Below are 22,093 nucleotides of genomic sequence, written 5' to 3' on the forward strand. Positions count from 1 at the left end.
TGAAAAAGGTATCTTTTCACATTATTTGACAGAAGTAAAATGGTACCCTCACCTAAAATGTCACCTGCACTAGACTGGCATTATGCTTGGGATTATAAGTATTAGAATAATTCCCAAAGAGACCTCTCTGTGTCTATCTCCAAAATGTTTCTGCATGATGGTATCTAAAAGGATAGATATGGTTATTTCATTAGGTCAAACTTTAATCCCTGGTAGAAAGCAAAGAATTATAAAAATGGGGCCTCAGACAGATAAATTTTGCTTTAGTCATTAAACATTAGTGCTGGAAAGGAAAACAGAGTTAATTGAATTCTGTGGTTAGTGAAATGAATTAGAAGAATCCACATTCTGGTACCACGGTGGAGGAAGGAGGTGAGCTAAATTAGCAGGGTTCCTGGTTCCTCAATTTTCTTCCCCCCTGGAATTTCTTTGAGTTTCTTTTTACATTGTGGTCTTCTTTATTAGATGAAAAATTATTTGAAATCGATGATCTAATCTAAATATTTTATATTGAAAAGGTGGAAAATTAGTTTCTAAGGGATTAAATGGTTTTCCCAAGTCATAACTCTAATCAAAGACATAATTGGAACTAGGACCATGGTTTCTTGAGTTTTAGTGCATTGTGTTTTTTATTTCACTTTTCTATTAAAGATCTAAGAACCCAATTGGAATGTCATCATATATTGGACACAATGCCTTGAAAAAGAAAAAAAAATAGAAAGCATAAAGGAAAAAATTATAAAAAAGATTGAAATTCTTTCTCCATCTGTTTGAGTATATTATGGATATTGAAAGTGATAAAAATGTTAAGTAATAAAATTTTGCCCAAAATCCATGGGCTGTTAATCCAGATCAGGATTTCTCAACCTCAGCACTACTGAAATTTTAGGCTGAATCATTTTTAATATTTTGTTTTCCTGTGCATTATAGGATGTTTAGCAGCATCCCGGACCTCAACCAACTAGATGCCAGAAGAGAGCTCTTAGTCACGACAATTGAAAATGTCTCCAGACAATGCCAAACATCCACTGGGGGGCAATATCACCTACAGGTGAGAACCACTGATCTAGATTATCTAATTCAGAATTGAGAGAACTAATTGAAGATATATTACCATATGTTAGTGATTGTGTGTGGACATTAGTTCTAAGATTTTAAGCACTATGGTCAGATATTTTAGAAATTCTAGGGAAAATAATTGGGGCAATAAGAAGTGAGGTAGGTGTGGGAGACAAGGTTTAATGTAAAGAGATGAAGTGGTGGGTATGGTAAGTCAACAAAAACATTTAATAGAACTCAGCTAACACTAACATTTGCGTGGCTCCACTTGGCAAGGCATTAAACTTGAGAGCATGATGATGGTGATGGAATTTCTTTAAGCTTGCCATTTTGATGTGTAGATGTGTTTCAGAGTGGAAAATGGAAAAAGTCATGAAGAAAGGGCTGTCTTGAGGAATGCGCTACGATAGCCTATGTTCTGTCTTGAACTTATTCTTTACCACCTAAAAACAAGAAGATCTGTAAATCAGCTTCCCACAATTACGGTAAAGAGGAGTTAGGTGTAGGTTTCTACTCTTCCACCTTCCTCTCCTCCTCCTCCTTTTTATATTTAGTGAGCAACTATTATTTACAGTGTGGATTGCTTTTCTGTTGCCCACATAGTTCTGTTGAGTCTTTCAACCACTGTGGCTGATCACTTCCTGGTGCAAAGTATGACTCAGTTTTGCCCAACATTATTACTTTTAGATATTTTTTGTATTTGTTTTATGGCCATTGGCATAGAGATCTCTCTGTTACTTTTGGATTTTGACCTTTGATGATCCTGGAAGGTGGCAATCTGTGATTGTCTTGTCTGCCAATGCAAGCAAGCCTGGCCACAACAGGAGAGAATAAAGCCAACAAGCAAAGAGATACAAAGGCAAACGAACCTTGAAAGACAAACCGCCCCAAGACTTTTTTAAGTACCTGGATCCAGCCATATCTGAAGTTAGTTTTTCCCTTTGTACATCCAACAGTATGGCTCGACAAAATTACCTCTTTTTGCTTCACCTAGTTTGTGTTAGGTTTCCATCACTTACAGTTGAAAGAGTTCTGCTCAGTATAATAAATATTCCCAAAGAGCAAATGTTGGCAAGGAATTGCAAATACAGAGACAGGAGAGTAGCAGCTAAAGAGATGAAAGATCAACCATATAACAGCAAAGGGTAGAAAGCCCCTTGAACTTTAATGCAGGAATAATGAACAAATAAAGAGTGAGTGTGTGAGTTATCTTACAAGCCTGTTCCTCAAGGACAAGCAAGGCATCACAGAAAAATGACCTAATAACAGAGTGAAATAGAGACGATAATGGAGGAGGAAAATGTCCAGAATCAAACCAGTGACTTTGTCCTTCTGTTCATCTACTCTGCAAATTCTAACGATGGAGGACAAATAGTTCAACTCACCTGTATAAGAGTTATAACATTTATTTATTCAACCAACATTTCCAAGTCAACAACCAAGAGGGAGGGCTTCTAACATGATAAAGTTTGAGTCTCTGGCCTTCAGTCTTTATCAGAGATTTTAGTCTAGGGAGAAAAGAAACAATTCAGGAAATCATGCACAGCATGATAGCTACTGCAGTGTAGGCAAGCACAGAATGTAATAGAAAATTCACTCTATTGTTGTGGCTTCTTCAGCTGTAAGTGACAGAAAACAATTCAAACTAGCTTATGTAAAAAAAAAAAAAACTTGTGTGGGGGATGCATTCAGGTACAGTTGAACTCAGGAGTTCAAACCATGACACTAGAAGTGTGTCTTCCCTCTGACTCTTAGTTTTGTTTACTTCTGCATTGGCTTTACCCTCAGGAAATGTCTTTTCATGTTGTGGAAAGGACCATTGGTAGCCCTGGGTTAACATCATCAGAGGCCATGAATCCAAAGGTAAATTTTACCTCTCTTCCCCAGATGACACAGAGTGATTCTGCTTTAGTCTAAGACCCATTTCTGGACCAATCCCTATATCTAAGAGAATGTGTGGTATTCTTGTCCATGTTCTGCTTCAGCAGTTGGGTGCTGGGGCCATGAGACTAACAGACCCTCCGAGATAAGGAGAAGTGCGAGAGAGAATTTTATCTAAAGAAAAAGAAGCTGTATAGTTAATATCATTTATTGTTGTTTTTAATGTTATCATGTTAATTATCATCATTATGGTAGATGTGCTTCAGTCTCTTAATCCATCTTGGGTGGGACTGAGGAGTTGTTAGGTGACATCTAAGCTAACTGTTAAGAAGTATAGTATTTATATGACCACCACTGAGTTAGGTTGAAAAACAAGAGGACACATTAGTGTAGAAGATTCAGTATAATTAGGTACGCATGTTTTGGCAAAATACCCTGATGTCTATATATGCACAAATATTATCTACCATTTACTAAGTGATCATGTGTTAGGAATTGATCATGTGTTAGGAATTATATATGCACAAATATTATCTACCATTTACTAAGTATTGATCATGTGTTAGGAATTTACTAAGTAAGCTCTTTAATTTGATCATCTCATCCAATTCTCCCAAATTTTATAAGGTACATATTACTCTCCTTCTCAAATTGCAAATGATGCTCAGAGAGGTTAAATTTACCCAACCAGTAAGTGGTAGAGAATGGATTGAAACATGGGAAGCATGAAATAAGAACTTGAGTATTTAATATGACTATGTACTTAGGGTGACCATACATCTTAGCTTATGCCTCTTATCTTCGTATAACTATTATTAGCCTCCCCTTCTACTCCAAAAAAAAAAGTCTGGATTTGTACAGTAAATTATATCATCACTCTAATTCTGCCTCCCTCATTGGTATATATGAATTCCCATATATTTTATATACATGCCTTTCATTCAAAATGATTTTGGCAAAACTTTTATCTTAGGAGAAGAGCTTCAGATCTGCAGAGAAGTCACAATGATAGTACAGAGAGTTCTGATGGACCCCACACCCAGTTTCCCCTATTATTAGCATCTTACATAATTTGTCGCAACTAATGACCAGTATTGACATATTTTTATTAACTAAAGTCCTTGCTTAATTCATTTTTTCTTAGTTTTTATCTAATGTCTTTTGTTGTTGGTGTTGTTGCTGTTGTTGTTGTTACAAGATCCCATCCAGGATACTGCATTATATTTAGTGATCATGTCTCCTTAGGGTCCTCTTAATTGTGACAGTTTCTCAGGCTGTCCTTGTTTTTGTTTGTTTTTTGTTTTGTTTTGTTTTGTTTTTTTAAGATGTATTTATTTGAGAGAGGGGAGGGGGTGGGGAGGGGCAGAGGGAGAGAGAGAATCTCCAGCAGACTCTCCACTGGGCTTGGAGCCCGCTCTGGGGCTCTGTGTCATGAACTTGAGATCATGACCTGACCCAAAGTCAAGAGTCAGATGTTTAACCAACTAAGCCACCCAGGCACCCCTGGGATGTCCTTGTTTTTGATGACATTGACACTTTGTAAAAGTACTGCTCAGATGTTTTGTAGACTCTCTCTTAATCGGGATTTTTTTGATGTTTTTCTCACTATTAGAATGGGGCTGTGTGTTTTGGGGAGAAAACCACAGAGGTTAAGTGCCAATTTTTTTACATCAAATCAAGGGTGTATGTTATCCACGTGTCTTACTACTGTTGATGTTAACCTGGATTACCTGGTTGAGGTGGTGTTGGACATGTTTTTCCACTGTAAAATTACTCTTTTAAAATGATTATTCTTTTCAAGGTATATTTATATGGAGAAAATGCACACATTTTAAGTGTATGAATCCATTATCTTTGACAGATATATGAACCCATGTAACCACTATCACAGTCAAGGTGTAGAACCCTCTAAAATTGTTTTAACTTCTGTTAATTCAAGAATCCTTTCAGTTATAATGTGCCAGAAATGTTCCAGTTGTAGCAGACATATCACACAACTTTGAATTGCTCTGAAAACAAATAGCTGGGTTGTTAACTATACTTGATTTTACCAGGTTACTTTTTATAGACTGGGTATCTCTCCATGTATCTTTCTGAATGGAGTAACTAGGACATGCAGATTTACCATCCCATGGGCTTAAAACCTTGTCCTATTGTAGAAACATAAACATGAATACATCTCCTAAGAAAAGGATATTTCCAAAAAGAAATCACAAGGAACCAACAGCTTCCTTCATAACTGCTGAGTGTGTGACAAGATGTGAGTGAAGAAGTCTGATATGACTTTGACAAATCTAGCATAGAGAAGACTATTTTGGATAAAATCATGGGGACCACCTCCTGAAGAGCAAGGATGTCAAGCAAGAGAATCAAATGTATTTTATAATAAAAAAATTTCTAAGAGTGGACCTGAAGTAGGAGTAAGACTTTATTAGTGTTGGAAAGATAATTTTCTAAAGCACTTTTATCAATGCCTTTTTGAAAGTATTAGTTATAACATTAACCACTGTACAGTTTATGGGAAAATAATTTTTTACAAGAAGCAACACAAATATAAGTGTAAAAGTTCATGAGGAGACATTATGCAAGTTTATATTTTATCAATAATTATAAAAATCATGGCATATGATTAGAGCTGAGAGAAATGTTAAAATTCAGAGAGTAAAAAAATCTCTCTTCAGGTTATAGATGCTTAAAATAGATAAAAGAAGAGCTGCATAATTTGTCCAGATCATAGGATTTTTTAACCTTTTATATAAACTTTATTGAGGTATAATTGAGATAAACAAAAACTCATGTATATTCAATATATAGGTTGATGAGTTCATAAACACATAAACTAAGTAGCATTTCATATAAGAAACATCACTGCAATCAAGATGTAGACCATTTCCATCACCCTGGAAATGTCCCTTATTCCCCTATGTTCTCAATCCAGTCCCTGTTCCCAAGCCCAGGCTGATCTGCTATCACTATACATGAATTTTGACTCTTCTAGAATTTCATATAAAAGGTGTCATATGGAATACACTCTTTTTTTTTTAGTCTTTCTTTTTAACTTGATATAATATTTTTAAGATTTATTTGTATAATGTGTATCAGTGGTTTGTTTCTTTTTACACCCAAGTGGTATTCCATTGTATGGAAATTCCACAGTGTATTTATCCTTTGGATGGTCATTTGGGTGGTTTCCATGTTATAGTTATTTTGGATAACACCACCATAAACATAAGAGATTTCTGGGGAGATACATTTTTTTTTTATTTCCTTGGGTAGAACTGGAAATATGGGGGCTGCATGTTGAACTTTATAAGAAACTGAGGAAGAGTTTTTCTAAAGTAGTTGCACCATTTTACATTCTGGGTAGCACTGGATGAAATTACTAGTTCCTCTGTGTTTTTGCCAACACTCAAATGTCTAGTCTTTTTAAATTTTAGCTATTTTCATAGGTTGTGGGATCTCATGATGGTTTTAATTTGCTTATCGCTGATAACAAATGGTGTTGAGCATCTTTTTGTGTGCCTCCTGCTTTCTGTGTATCTTCTTTGGTGAACATCTGTAGTCTTTATTTTATGTGTGCATATAATCTTCTTTGTATATAAGTTATTTGTCAAATACGTGTTTCGTGAAATATTTCTACTCCCTTCTCTTCTGCTTTTTGAAAGGGTCTGTGTAAAGATTGATATTTTTCCTTAAATTGTTGATTAAGTTCACCAGGGAAACCATCTGAACCTTGACTTTCCATTGTGTGGAAGAATTTTTACATATTATTTTATTAATCTTATTTAAACAGATTTATTGAGATATATTTTACTTATAAAGATCACCAATTTCAATTATATGACTTAATCATTTTAGTAATTTTACCATCAACATAAATGTGCAGCCATCAACATAAATCAGTTTTAGAACATTTTCATTCCCCTGATAAGATCCTTCATACCCATTTCCAGTTAATCTCCATTCCCACCATTGCCCCAAGCAATCACAGGAGGGTTTTAATCATAAAGGAAATTTGAAAGACAAGCCTTTTCAGGTTTGTTCCTTCTTTCTGAGTCAGTTTTGTTGTTTCTTAAAATTCATTTGCCATTAAATTAATAATTATTTTATATAAAATATTCAATACATTTCCTTATTCTTATGAGTCTAGGATCTAGAGTGATCTTTTTCTTTTTCCTTTTTTTTTTTTTTTAAAGATTTTATTTATCTGTCAGAGAGCATAAGCAGGGAGAAGCAGGCAGAAAGAGAAGCAGGCTCCCTGCTGAGCAAGGAGCCCTATGAGGGTCAATATCCCAGGAGCCTGGGATTATGACCTGAGCTGAAGGCAGATGCTTAACTGACTGAGCCACCCAGGTGCCAACCCCCCTTTTATTTTTAAGATTTTTAGAGTGATCTTTTTCTTTTTATATTAGTTTTTTCTTTCTTTTTTCTTTTTTCTTAATCTGCCCACCTAGACACTGAATTTTTCTGATCTTCACAAGGAACAGCTTGTGATATTGTTGATTTTTCTCTTTTTGCCCTTTTCTATTTCATTGATTTATGCTCCTTAGTCTTTCTTTCTTTCTACTACTGTGGCTTTAATTTATTTTTCCAGTTTGTAATGCAAAATCTGATGATTGAATTTTATATATATGTATTTTTCTCATATGAAGGATTTAAGTTATAAATCTCTCCCTAAGGCCTACTGTAGCTACACACAACAAATTTTGACAGGATGTTTTCATTATTAGTCATTTAAAAATATTTTCTAATTTATCTGGGTATTTTTGTTTGAATTGTTATTTGGAAGCATGTTGTTTAATTTTCAAATATTAGGGGATTTTTCAGATAATCTGTTATGATTTTTAAGTTAATGCCATTGTTATCAGAATGAGTTCAGTACTTTAAATGTACTATGACTTGTTTGTGGAACAATATATGGTCTATCTTGATTGATGTTCTGTGTTTCTTCAAGTTCATCTCTGTTTTCTTATGCAGTGTGCACCTGCTGTTACACACCTGCAGTGAATTTCAGATAATGTATTTTCAACTCTTGACATTCCATTTGGCTCATCTTATATTTTTTCTACTTCTCTCCTCATTGTGGTTTCCCTCAAATTCTTGAATATTACACTAGCTCTTTATATTTATTTCTTTTTTTAATAATATTTTTTATTATGTTATGTTAGTCACCATACAGTACATCCCTAGTTTTTGATGTAAAGTTCCATGATTCATTACTTGCGTATAACACCCAGTGCACCATGCAACACATGCCCTCCTTAATACCCATCATGTTTCTATTCATTTCTATTACTCTGTCCCAAACTACCACAAATTCAATGGCTTAAAACAGCACTCATTTATTTCACAGCTCTGTAGATACTCAGAAGTATGGGTGAGCTTGGCTGGGTTCTTTCCTGAGGCTATCACAGGTCTGAAGTCAAAGGTCAGTCAGGGAGGGTAATCAGTTACCTGGGGGTTCTGGGGGAAGAATCCACTTATTCAGGTTATTAACAGAATTCAGTTCCTTGCAACTGTAGGGCTGATATTCCTGTCTTCTTGTTGGCTATCATCCAGACACCAGACTGATTCTAGGGCCACTCTCAAGTCTCTATATGGCTTCCTCCCTTTCAGCAACAAAGAACCTCCATCATGTTAAATCCCTCTCAACACTTACAGTGTCTCTGATTTAATCTTTTACAAGCAGTCAAAGAAAAGTCTCTGCCTTTAAAGGACTTATGTGATTAAGTTAGGCTGTCCTGTATAATGTTGAAGGACACAAAAGTTCATTTAGATGGCTATGTTTAGGGATTGTGAAAATAGAGCTATTATGAAATATAAAACACTCAGTTAATATTTACTGAAACATATTGTACCTTGGTAGACTGAGTTGAAGGGTACATTAATACCATAGTTAAAGGGATACTTGGGAACCAGGAAGGAGGATATGTCCTTGGTTTACTCCAAATGAGGTGTTGAACTTGAAACTTGATGTAGGCAGGTGTTGTACTTGGCAGTTTCAAAGTTTAGGGATAGGGCTCCAACTGGTTGGGAGTAGCAGCTCAGTAAGATGCAATAGGATGAGACACAGGGAGAAAGTCCTGACAAAGACAGGGCAGCTTGTTCAGGACCGTAATGTACAGTAGAGGTATTCATAGCCACATGAAGACCTAGATGGCTGATTGAGAACAGATATGCCCTACCTCTTGTAATAACTGTACACATGAGTGTAGGAAGGGGTAGAAGGCAGAAATTGGGCAAATGAGTACTTATGGTTCCCTGAACATACCCTGAACATACTTCACATAGGAGGAATAATTTTAGAAACACTCTGCTGATAGGTATCAGTGTCTAATACATAGACAGACAATAGAGTGTAGTAGTTAAAAGCATGGTTACTCAACTTAAAGATGGATGTAAGCTCTGCTTTTGTACCCATGAGCTAGGGGGAAGAGTAGTTAATACATAGACCTTGGAGGTAGACTTCCTTGGCTCTGGTGCTTCCTAGCTTTATGTCCTTGGCAAATCTCTTAAAAAGTTTGTACCTTAACTTCTTTATCTGAAATATAAGGGTGATGACAATACCTACCTCACATGTATTGGGGATTAAATAAATCCTCAATTTATTATGAGGATTAAATAAATCAACATATGTAAACTATTGGAATAGTACCTGGGGCATAGTAAGTGCCAGTTAAGTGTTAACTATTCTAATTATTTCTTGTGTAAAATTAGGATAATAATAATAATAGTAACTCTTTTATAGGTTTAGCATAGAATTTAAATGAGTCACTGCATATCAACTGCCCATTCTAGTGCCTAATAGATAGTAGGTCCTTAATAAAACAGAATAAACCTCACACATTGGTCATGGTTGATTCAAGAAATCCAGGAGATTCAACTATTAGGTTCAAATGCGCCATTGCTCATAGATAAGCAGGAGTCGGGAAATAACGAAGGAGTCTTCCAAATAACGAAGCAAACTCTACTACTTTAGAGTTACTACTAGCTTTAGGTAGGTAAAATAACACACCCTATATATCTAACACACATGCAAAAACCTGTACTTTTGCTACAGAGATTAACATAAATTGTATTTTGAAGAGACTTTTAAAATCCATCAGTTATACTCAAGCCTTCTTAAGTTTTAATTTTACTTTTCATTCAAGTGGTCATTTGAAATCACTATCATTTGGAGCTTGATATCATATGGTCAGGATCTGGATTCCCATCAAGAGCTAACTCTAAAATTAATACACTCCCATGTCAGCATTCAAAACTTTCTATAGATTATTCTCACGGGAATCTAAGAATCAGTAGCTGTTTTTCTTTTAATTGTATGATTATCTTTGAGCAGTAATTATTTAAATTAGCACCCTCAATTTTGAGGATGAACTCAAATGAATTACTAGCCTAAGCAGAGAATAGGATATATTGAGTGACAAAATGGAATGTTCAGAAACAAAAGCAGCTTCAGGCACTGCTGCATCCAGGGTAACAGATGATCTCATCAGGGTTCTACCTTTTTCTCTATACTTTAATTTGCTTTCCAGACACTTTGTTCACATGGTAGGAAAAACTGGGAATCCCCACTTTCTGTCTTCATAGATAAGAAATCAAGAGATATAGACCTGCCTTCTTTAAATATTATTCATCAACTCTCAGGGCCTTTACCTATCCTCGAATTCTTTAGCCTCATCAGGGGAAGGGAGATCTCACTTCTGCCAACGCTAAATGTGCGCCCACAACTGAGTTTAAGTAGGTAAGGCATTATGATTGATAGCTCCATCTCAACTCCTACACGCTGAAAGGGGTTCTTTTCCAAAAGAATGGCTGATGATGTTATCAAAGGAACAGCAGGAATTTCCTCCCCTACCAACTTAGGGGGTGTACAAAATCAGAATGTCTTAACAAGATGGGATCAGGAAATAGATGCTGGGTGCCACAAGATGTCTACTACAAATAAATATGACAGGAAAGTATAACAGATGAAAGAGAACATATTTTGTCTTTCTCTCTTCTCTTTCTCTCTCCACGAAATAGTGACCTACACTCAGTAGTGCAATGCAAATGTAATATTGTATTAAATAAACAAACAAACAAAACAATGAAAACAAAAAGACAACTATGGTTGAAGATTTATACGAAGGATGGAAGACTAGCCAAAATATCTTAGCAGCAATAGCAGAAGTAGCAGCAGGTAAGGCGGACAACTTTGTAAATTACAAATTGGGTTTAAACAGAGAGGAAATTGGAAGTGGAGACATTATTTTCTGCAGAAATATGATGGGCAGAGGAGAACAACAAAGCAAATAAGTAAAACTGAAATTATTAAGAAAACACAGTGTTAAAAAGATAAAATTAGGACTGAACCCTTAACTTGAGTTATACATTTTTATTAATCCTTGGGTGAGGACATATTAAGGACTAAAAAAAAACCAAGCCTGTGAACACACTTTATAATGTATGATCTTTGGGCCTCAAACTAGCTCTCTTGCAGTTAAGTATAATGCTAGAATGATGACTGGCCTGGTTTTAGGTTAACCAGTCTTACAGAGAGATTTTTGGTTCATATAACCTCAAAAAAACAAATACTGTGTCACCTGTTAGGTTCCAGATCCTATGCTCTGTGGCTCAAGATATAAAGATGAATTAGATACTGTAAGTACTGGATGTCTGTAGATTTTGCAAGCGCAGCCTCACTTCCCTGTTTCTCTGGTAACAGATCACTCTTTCCATTCAGTTCAAGTGGTGCTAGTGCCTGGCTTCTGCCCTTCCTTAACCAGACAAGATAATGGCCCAAGTTACTGGCCCAAGAATTAATACTTGACTCAGGAAGAACAAATGGAAGACTTCCTTTATAGTTGATTGAGAGCTTTAAGGTTAGAGTATTTCAATCTTGGGCAATTTTTGTAAAACAAAATTATTTCAAAATGTAGTAATTATCTTTTAATTTCTAGAACTGCATACTGTGACTAAGAGGGCAGCAATTTATCTGATACCGTTTCTGCTCTGCCCACTTTATGTTTCAGTCACTGTCAAATAAAGGCAGCAGGGAATGGGAAAACCGGTTCTGATTCATTCAACACATGAGTGCTTCTTAGGTACAAAACACCATTCTAAACATTGTCCGGGAGAAAAAGATAAATAATACCAGCCCTTACCCTCAAGGATCTTACAACGTGGCAAGGGAAATAAGACACAAACACAGATGACTGCAATAAAATGAAGATAATGATTGCTGCCAGATGTTTGGGGAGAATGAGCAGAGCAAAGAGAGAACACAAAATAAGGCAACATTCAGTAGTCAGCCAATAAATATTTATTGAGCTATCATTAGATGTGAAGTGGACATGGAAGTGTAAAATTGGACTGGGACATGGGCAGGTGAAAAATCAGATGACATGACTTGTTACCCAACTTTCTAGTATTTTTTTTTTTTTGTCACCAGGTTCCTAATAAATATCCTTAAATCAAAAACTGAATAAGGATATAGTCTCTAAAATACAGCGTGGGGCGATGATGCCTAAATAGTAAGACAGTAGTACTTGTGTTCCCAAGTATGCCTTCCTATTGCTTTGCTTCTCTTTCTCTTTCCACATTAGCTGATGGTACCTTAAGATACCCATTTCAGGTCTTCTACCCTTTTTGAGCTGGTGTTTTAGAACAGGTGAATTAGAAAGGTCCTTTTGGCTTCCAACAACAGAAAGAAAATAGTATAAAATTGAAAAAAAAAAAATCCAAAGGCAATCTTGCTAGTATGTCTGGATCAAAGACTTCAAATGTTTAAATCAAGTCCCTATCTCTCTCTACCTCCACCCTGATTTCTCCTTTCCTTTTTCTCCTCTCTTATATCTCTTATTATAGGATTCAAATATCTCTCTGTTTATGTGGAAGCTCCTGGCACAGCTACAGGCTTATATCCTTACAGCTCCAGGACTGCAGGAAAGAGTAGGGGCCTTGGCAGTATAAGGCTGTAGCAGGACATCCCATCTAAGATTGATTGATACATTGTACATAGAGGTAGATTCGTATATTAATTACAGCACTTTTTTCTTGAAGAAGACTGTGTAATGTGTGTTCTTAGAAAATAAGAATGGTATAACATTTTCCAAAAGATATACATGAAGTGTTTTGAGGAAGGGGGACTTTTTTTTTTTTACCTAATTCACTCACAGATTGTCTATTGGATAGTGGTAACTCTGTGTCACTATCCTAGGTACCACAGCAAAAGCCCAGGGATTAGTCCTGGATGGCTCTGGCTGGGCTCTGTTCCCATCCTTTAACTCATCACTGTAGCTAGTCACCAGCCCTAATTTATAAGAAGTGGGTTCCATTCTCAAATCATAAGTAACAAAACATGGAGGAGGGGCCTATCCAAAAAGAAACTGGATTGGACTATCCCTAGAAGGAAGGGGAATAGATGGTAAGTAAGGAAAGAAAGAAAGAAAGAAAGAAAGAAAGAAAGAAAGAAAGAAAGAAAGAAAGAAAGAAAGAAAGAAAGAAAGAGAAAGAAAGAAAAGAAAAACTCCTCTATAGCAGAGAATGTTTGTAATGTTCTTTGGAGATTATAAAAAAAAAAAATTGGTCTCCTACACATAAAGGAACAGAAGATATTGGCCTAAAAGGAGCTCCATGGCCAAAGGGACATGGCCTATTTTAACAGAGAATTTGAGAGTTAACAGATACCATAGAGAGCACCCAGTTCAATCTCAGCATTTTATAAATGGGGAAACTAAAACCCAGACAGGAAAACAGAAATGCCAAGGACTTACAGGTAGTTGATGGCAGAGACAACCCACTACCTGTCTTCTGCCCTTGTGTTGTGTGTGGGGTGTGTGTGTGTGTGTGTGTGTGTGTGTGTGTGTGTGTTGTTTTGTTGTTTGCTTGCTTTTTGAACAAGGACATTTTTCTTTAGTACGTTAACAACAACAACAAAAAGTATAGCCTTGTTTCTGGTTTTCTCTTCATTCTCAAATCTGTATAGTATAGTTTTGCTGCACTCAAACAGAAAACCTCAGCAAGAGTTGAGTTACCCATCATGAGTCCACCCACTCTGGTACCAAGGACAGAGATATTATACGTCGTTTATATAAGAACTAGGGCCACCTGTTGCTTTAATAGCTCAAGTTTGGTCTCAGCCTGCAGGAGGGGACACCGTTGAAACTCGGCTTCCTAACTGCACTGCATCCTCATTTAGTTACCAAATCTCCAGCCAGAAAAAAAAGATAGGCATCTGGATCACTGGGGAGACTTCTACCTGCCTCTCTTACTTCCTCCTACTGTCACCTCTTTCCTGCTGTTTTCTGCCCGCAAAAACCTGTCACCAGCCCAGAAGCATCTCTAGAAATGGGTAGGAGGGAGCCTTGCACCTGTCAGCGCCAGAGAAGAAAGTGCGCTCTGCAGAGTTCTCAGTTGTTACATCTCTGCGATGAAAGGAAGGAAAGAGGTAAGTCCGAGGTTTCCGTCACAGATTTGCTGGAGACCGCAGTTAGTCCATCGTCTCTGGCCCCAGTAACCCCTGAAGACCGAGGGCGCACTTACATTCCTAGCTTCTTGGCGTGTTTTCCTAAGAGCTAGTTCAGTGCCTCGCCCCGAAGAAGTCTCTGGGTAAAGGTTCTTTAAGTCATGAATCAGGTTCCCGTCTGTATGTGTTTTTTCTTGAGAAAAACTGGCACAGACTGATGAGTAATAGAGAGTGGGGTCTCCCTGCTCCCCTTCAACACTGCGTTCTCCACCTCGCGACTTCCTTGCATTCTCCGGATCTGACATCCAGGGCTCGCGACCTCAGGGTTGGGAGCAGTCAGCACCAGACATCACCGCCCCCTCCCGGGGTTGGTGCCACCCGTGCCTAGAAGGTGCGTGTAGGTGCAGGCGGGCGAGCTGGAGGCTTCTACTGTGAGATAGGAGAAGGAGTTCAGCGCTCGCCTGAGACCTGCAATCCCACATTCCCTGGGGACCTCGAAACTCCCAGTCGGAGGCACTCCCTGCTTAGCCGCCCACCCATTCCCCCCCCCCCCCATCCTTACCTCAGCACGCAGCCCCTCCCTGCGTGATGATGCAAACCAGTGGGGAGGGCGGGCGCTGGGAAGGGTGGGGAGAGTCGGAGAGCGAGCGAGGGAGGGAGGGAGTGGGAGGAGGAGGAGAGGGAGCCGAACGACCATTTAAAGCGATAGCAATCCTTGCCCTCTCCTCAGTGCTGGGTTGTTGGAGAGCGCGAGCGGCAAGCCGGGGAGCGCGAGCGCGGCGCGCCGGCCGGCGAACACGGGAGCGCACCGAGCCCCAATCTGGCAGGCGCCACGGGACCCCCCAACCTCTCCGGCCGCTCCTCCCCGGGCGCCCCCACCCTTCGTGCCTGCAGGAGCCTCTGGGCTTCCCCGGAGGACCTCACCCTAAGGGGCCCGGACCCCGGCGAGCCCGCCACCATCCCCTCCAGCGCCGCCGCCACCACCGCAGCAGCCGGAGCAGCATGGTCCAGCTGGGGAAGCTGCTCCGCGTCCTGACTTTGATGAAGTTCCCCTGCTGCGTGCTGGAGGTGCTCCTGTGCGCGCTGGCGGCGGCGGCGCGCGGCCAGGAGATGTACGCCCCGCACTCTATCCGGATCGAGGGGGACGTCACCCTCGGGGGGCTGTTCCCGGTGCACGCCAAGGGTCCTAGCGGAGTGCCCTGCGGCGACATCAAGAGGGAGAACGGGATCCACAGGCTGGAAGCGATGCTCTACGCCCTGGACCAGATCAACAGCGATCCCAACCTGCTGCCCAACGTGACGCTGGGCGCGCGGATCCTGGACACTTGTTCCAGGGACACTTACGCGCTCGAACAGTCGCTCACTTTCGTCCAGGCGCTCATCCAGAAGGACACCTCCGACGTGCGCTGCACCAACGGCGAGCCTCCGGTTTTCGTCAAGCCGGAGAAAGTAGTTGGAGTGATTGGGGCTTCGGGGAGTTCGGTCTCCATCATGGTAGCCAACATCCTGAGGCTCTTCCAGGTAGGGAGGCGCTCCCTCCGGGGCAGAGCGCGCCTAGCTCCCCGCGCACTTAATCCTAAAAGCTGGTTTGGACTCCAGGGGTGCGGGGTCAGGTCAGCCTTCGCTCATTTCCACCCTGGAGATCCTGCGAATCCCTCCCACCCCACCCGAGGAGGTACCTTCCCTGCTTGGTTCATTTCCCTTCCATCTCTCCCCTGTCCACGCTCCACTCCATCCGGCTTGACATCCTGGATTTATGGCCCCATTTACAAGAAGCAATCTGCGAAAAACAAGGCGATGATTTAAATGGGTTTGCATTAGAATGAAATATGGTCCAAAAACAGGCTGGTAAAAGTGCCGGGCTCCTGTGAGAGCCGGCTAGGCTCATGGAATATGAAAGATGAGAAGACGCCTCGAAACTGGGCATTTCTCAACTCCCCAGCTTCCCAGCCCCAAGCCGCCCGGCAAGCCGCAGCTCCCTTGGAAATTTTCGAGAAGAGCTTAGGGAGGCACATCTTAAACCGAGGGCTAGGTCTTTACCTACATGTGGATGTTAATTGCCCATCTCTCTCGGGTTGGATCTCCAGACCTGTAGCCTGTCTCCGCGAGGGCATGGGGCGGAAGGCACGGGGACGCTCCCCAAGTGGGGAGATGCCACTCGCAGACGTGACCCCCGGGTGATTTGCTCTGGGCAGTTGTTTGCACCGTCTAAATTGCGTTTGCAGTCCGGCCACTGGCAGGAGCTGGGCGATCAGCTTTCTACTCCTGCCACTTCAGAGCCCAGAGATGAGCTCATGCTAACTGCGAAACAAAATCGCTTTCGCTGCCTCCACCCTCCGCCCATCCTTTCCCACGACCTCCCTAACACAGCCCCCCAACCCCTATCCTGGGCTCCGCGGACGATTCCCGGAGCCAGGCGAGAAGGCGCCTGTAGGGAGGCACTAGGGTGCGCTGAGCAAAGCCGGTGGTCCTCCTGCTCCGGGCGCCAGAGGGCAAGGGCGAAAATGGGAGGAAGGCGGATCCGGGGCAGCTGAGCGGTGGGTTCTACTGCAGTGCTCTCTCTCCGCCTGCTCCCGCATTTTGTGCCCCGTGGCTCCTGTGCTGCATTCGGTATAAATGGATGGATTAAGGATTTTAAGAAATTGAGTTTCAGGGTCTGTGTGATTGTGGGTTCCCTTCTCCTTAATTCTCCGTGTTTCTCTCTGTATCTCTTTCTTTCTCTTTCTTCCTTCTTTGTTTTTCTCCTTTTCTTTCCCTCTCTTTCAATTTCTGCTTCTTTTCTCTCTCTCCCTCCACCCCCAAGTTTTTTGTTCATCTCTGTCTTGAGATGATCCTTTCCTAATGAACAGCCCTGTCCCTGCCTGATAGTGCCCAAACCCATTTAATCCCTTCTCCAGATGTTCTGGCTAACCCTGGTGCCCTTGTGCTCCCCATATCTAAAGAATTGGCTCCCTTCCAAATGCTTTCCCTAAGGGTGTTGGGTTTCTGGAGGGGATTCCTTGTGAGATTCAAGCTGTCACCACATCAGCTCCTAGGAGTGTGAAGTTTATGTGTGCACCAGGAGGGGTGCCTGCCCAAGGCTGCAGCCTGGTATGGCCCCACTGATCTTCTGAGCACTTCTTGAGTGTGCCATTGTGGGAATCCCTAGATATTTGCAAACTCAAAAATGCTTTGGGGGCACCCTTAATTCTGAGATGATGCTTTTGGGAAGAGGCTAGGTTATTGTAAGCAAAACCCAGAAGTGTTTCTTTCTTGCCTGAGCTTAAAGCCAGGCAACTTAAGAGGGCAGTGCTGCAGGGAAAGTGAGGTCAGAGATCACCTGAGAACCACTGGGGCGACTCACAGCCCTGTGAGCCCTGAGCCCTGGAGGTTGAAGGCACATTTGGTGTTTCACATTTTTTAATTATTTTGGTGCCTGTTTCTCTCTTCACTCAGAGCACAGGCAGTGCTGCAGATGGGCCTGTCTGTCTGAAAAAGAGTGAAATGTTAAAGTCAGGAGAGGGACTGCAGACTAGGCTGAAGGACTGTGTTTGCTGAAAAAGATTCCAGGGGGAGCTGATTCTTCCTCTGGTGTGTGAACCTGAGGCTCTTGTGAGGAAAAGAAATGGTTTGCCTTGTGCTTAGTTCCCTGTTCCCTGGGCTGGGAAGGAAAGGAAGCGAATGCCAATGTTAGCAGTGTGGGTTGGCACCAAAACCATTCAGAGAAAACACTGTCATTTTCCTCTAATTTGCAAATTGCAGCTATTCATGTTGGATTGAACAGCTGAGGGAAAAAGAGCCCCCAGTTTTCACCTGCATTTATGGAGAAGAGGCTGGTAGCAGGAGGAATGCACCAACTTGTAGCTTGTGCTGTGAGCTGGGTAGAACTGTTGGTATGGGCATCGTGCTTAACCATTGACTGTGTTGGAATATATATTTATATATATATTCCAACAGTCTCTTCCAGTAGCCTTTTTTGCACGTGATCGTAGGAGCTCCTGGCACGCAAGTCTAATCCCCAGTTTCCCAGCCTCTGTAAGCCTGCAAAATGAATATAGAGAGAATAGTGGTACACAGACCCATTGTTCAAAAGCACAATCAATTTAGAGAGAGAGGAAAAGAATGGTAGGTGAATTTTTGCTGGGAATGCAGGGTTCAGCTCAATTAAGAGTGTCTTATATTAAAACAAACAAACAAAAACACCTAAAAATGATTGAATTCTTAGCTCTCCAGAGATTTGAGTTTTCTTTTCCCGGGCCCTGTAGTTTGCTGTGGGGACCATGCCAAACCCATCACTTGAGATAAAAATTTATGGTGAGATAAGCTTCTAGGCTGGGGGAAGGAATACTTAGTGACTTAAATGGGAGAGTGCTACACACTGCGGCGGTGGGGGGGTGGGGGTTGAGCACAGGAAAGAGTCATGAAATAGTAATAAATGTAGCAAGTGCTGTTGTTACCAGCAAAAACTGGAATGAAGTTCTTTCCTGATAATGAGGACCTGGGCAAGAATGACTCCTCAGATGTATATAGTATCTATGACTTTGAATTTTCATTTGCCTGCTGGTGTAGCAGACCAAAGATAAGAGCTGAGCAAGTTCTCTCTCTCTCTCTCTCTCTCTCTATCTCTCTCTCTCTCTCTCTCTCCCCTCTATGCACACTGAATTGATTAGTAAGTGACATGTCAGAGGACAGGAATGATGTCCACTGGGTCTTTCAAATCTAGGAATTTGAGGCTAATGAAATTAGTGTGTGGCCAGGGCTCTGCCAACTAGAATTAAGTCACTGCAGCCACCCTGCAATGCATTTTCAGCCTCAAGAAGCATCAGGGAGGAATTTCTGGAGATTTGTTTCTGAGCCTGTACAAAATAATACTCTCCTAATACTAAGAAAGATTAAATGTAAATTAATTTTGACTATGAATAACATATTTAAAAAATAATCAGAGAGTGGGGATGGCTTAAAGTGGAGAGCTTATATAATATGGTGTCCAAAGGATAAATCTCCCCAGACCACTATTTTATGGGCTATAAGTAAGATAGATTATAGTGGAAAGTAATGGGCATGTTTTTTTCAAGGCTTCTCTGTTATTGACTTGAGAGCAAACACTGAGCGCATAAATTACTCTCACTGTATCCTGACTCTGAATGAACAATATTTCATGGCCAGTGATATGGTCTAAGCTATGGACTTGGAATTGAATGATGTCTGTTCAGTTGCTTTGTTCCTTCAAAAGCAACTAGATGGAGAAAGTGGCCACCTTGACTCTTGTTGGGGCATATTGCAAATCGAAACCTGTGGACCTTGTACCATAAATGAAATACATTTGTAAATTTCTTAATGTTGTCCTTCTGTTCATTGAAGCTTGAATGTAATCTCCAACTTTGGGGGCATTTTATATATACGGACCTAGTTTTCTTCCTTCTTTCTTTTGCTCTCTCTCCTCTCTTTTTCTATCTTAGGTAATAGGATAGAACTGGGCACCTAGGATGGTGTGGTATTACTATAGTGAGGACTTTTTTTTAAACAACTCTAACCTACTCTTCAAAATTTCATAAATACAGGTGTCAGTGCCATTTGGAATAGGCTCTATAACAATCTCTGCCTCCACATTTACTGTGTTTCAGGAAATTTACCTAACAGATGGTGAGTGGGCAATTTTTAAAGGGGCATTTTTTGAAAAGAGCAGAGAGGGAAGGAATAGAGACAGGCACATACTATATTTGAAGATACCTCTACGTGTATCCTTTATGTATGCGTGCCTATAACATTAAGATGTCTTTGGGGGTTTTTCTCTTCAAAAATAATTGAAGTAATGAATGCCTTTCAATTTTATAACATTGAGAGTATAACAAATCATAAATGCTCCATTTCCTACGTCTATAGGTTGTGTCATCGACTTCAAAGACCATTGCTGGATGACACAAAGTACACTCCAATCTCAATCCTGCCATTAATTAGCTCTGTTACCCTAAATAAGTCACTTAATTTTTCTAGGCCTCAATTACCTCATCTGATTTTTTTTTTTTTTTAAACAAGTGTAGTTTCTAAATCTTTAATCTCTTTGGGTCACAGTTTGCTTGGGGAAAACCTGCTCTTGTCCAAACCCATGACATTGAATTTCCAGCTCCCACCTTGAACTTTGAGTGAGTTTAGGGGAACTTTCAAAGAATATTTTCACACAGGTATCTTAGTTAATATCAGTCTACCTGATTTCCCATATTCAGATTTTATCCCTTGTTTTGCCAGTGTGCTCCTTAGTCATGTATATCAAGGCTGGTATTGAGGAAAATGACCTCCTAGGTCAGCTTACTGCATGGTTATAAGACACCAGGAGGGAGCAAGAACTGTGGGGTTTATAGTAGCAGATATAACTTTTATTATCCAGTGTTTTCTCCCCTTTTGTCTTGCAAAACCCCCAGGCTTTCTTTGGAAAGAGACCAGATAGTGACTTCCTGCCTCCTCTCTGGTCCCAGAGATGAGTCCCCTGACTGAATTCAGGCAAAGCAGGTGATGGGTTCAGGTGTAGACTTTGACTTTGGCTAGACCTATCAGAATACTTCCCAGGACTTTTCTGCCAGAGGAAAATGGGAAAATTGGCTCTTTTCTCTGGAATTTCTAAGCTGGGGTGATATGACTCTGGGACTCCCAGTGGCCATCCAACATAAGACTTTCTATAGAATAAAGTCATACAGAGGTAAGCAGGGTTAAGTGATGGAGAGAAAGCCAGAGCCCTGATGATATTCTGAAACTCTCAAATCCAGCTATATCTGAATCTAGCTGCATCCCTGAATTTCCAGTACTTGTTCTTAAAATAAATAAATTAATAAAAATTCCTTCTATTTTGAATTTGTTTTCAGCCCTGTGCAATTAAACCCTCCTAGCCAAAACAAGTGATTTCTTATGTTAATGTGAGTTTTGCTGACTGGCATTCATTAAGTGAAAAATTATATATGATATTTTCTTTACTTTATTTTTATTTTTTTTTTATTAATAATGATTTTTTATTATATTATGTTAGTCACCATACAGTACATCCCCGGTTTTCGATGTAAGGCTCGATGATTCATTAGTTGTGTATAACACCCAGTGCACCATGCAATATGTGCCCTCCTTACTACCCATCACCGGTCTATCCCATTCCCCCACCCCCCTTATTTTCTTTACTTTAAATATAATCCTTCTAGCCTAGGTCTGGCATATTCACAACTCTGCATTCTTCTGCACTCTTCCCAACATATGCTGTATTAACTTTAAGCATTCGTTATCACAACCTGATGCAGTTGAGAGATAAGGTGAACACTTCTGGTGTGGAGTGCAGCATAGAGGCCTCCTATTCAGAAGCTTTAGAACCATACTTGGTTCCCTTCATTAAAGCAAATCTTTTGTTGATGTCTCCAGGGCAGAGAAGCATTTTCATGGCATAATGGAGTACAAAGTACATTAAACTCCCCGGTCACTCTACAGTAAGCATCAAGCCTAACTACTTGTCATCCCCTTTTCTTTTAAGTAGGCAAAAAAGAACAGTTACAAACACATTTTCCCAACAACTAAAATGTATATATGATTACTGTTTAGAGGACAGTTATGCAACATATAGTCAGACTGATTAATTCATAGACCTTTTGTCAATTGGCACAGTAAATATGTGTGTTTTATGCACTTAATAAAAGCAAAGAAAAAAATCTTTTTACAGGTAAGTATCTGAGAAGCGCATTGTGCCAGCCC

At 40.3% G+C, this 22,093-nt stretch overlaps 1 protein-coding gene across 3 annotated transcripts in view; it reads left to right on the plus strand.

Moving 5' to 3' along the window:
• Positions 1-15,058: 15,058 nt before the first annotated feature.
• GRM7 (glutamate metabotropic receptor 7) overlaps positions 15,059-22,093 on the plus strand; it is an 852,405-nt gene continuing 845,370 nt past the window's right edge. For all 3 annotated transcript variants that reach the window (XR_007191722.2, XM_057311893.1, XM_044385029.3), the window contains exon 1: positions 15,059-15,910. Coding sequence is in view for 2 of the 3 variants with exons in the window: in XM_057311893.1 (XP_057167876.1) it covers positions 15,392-15,910 (519 nt within the window). In the remaining variant the exon portion in view is untranslated. The remainder of the gene's footprint in view (positions 15,911-22,093) is intronic.

The sequence above is a fragment of the Ursus arctos genome, unplaced genomic scaffold (genome assembly GCF_023065955.2).
Source record: "Ursus arctos isolate Adak ecotype North America unplaced genomic scaffold, UrsArc2.0 scaffold_14, whole genome shotgun sequence".
Lineage (NCBI taxonomy): Eukaryota > Metazoa > Chordata > Mammalia > Carnivora > Ursidae > Ursus > Ursus arctos.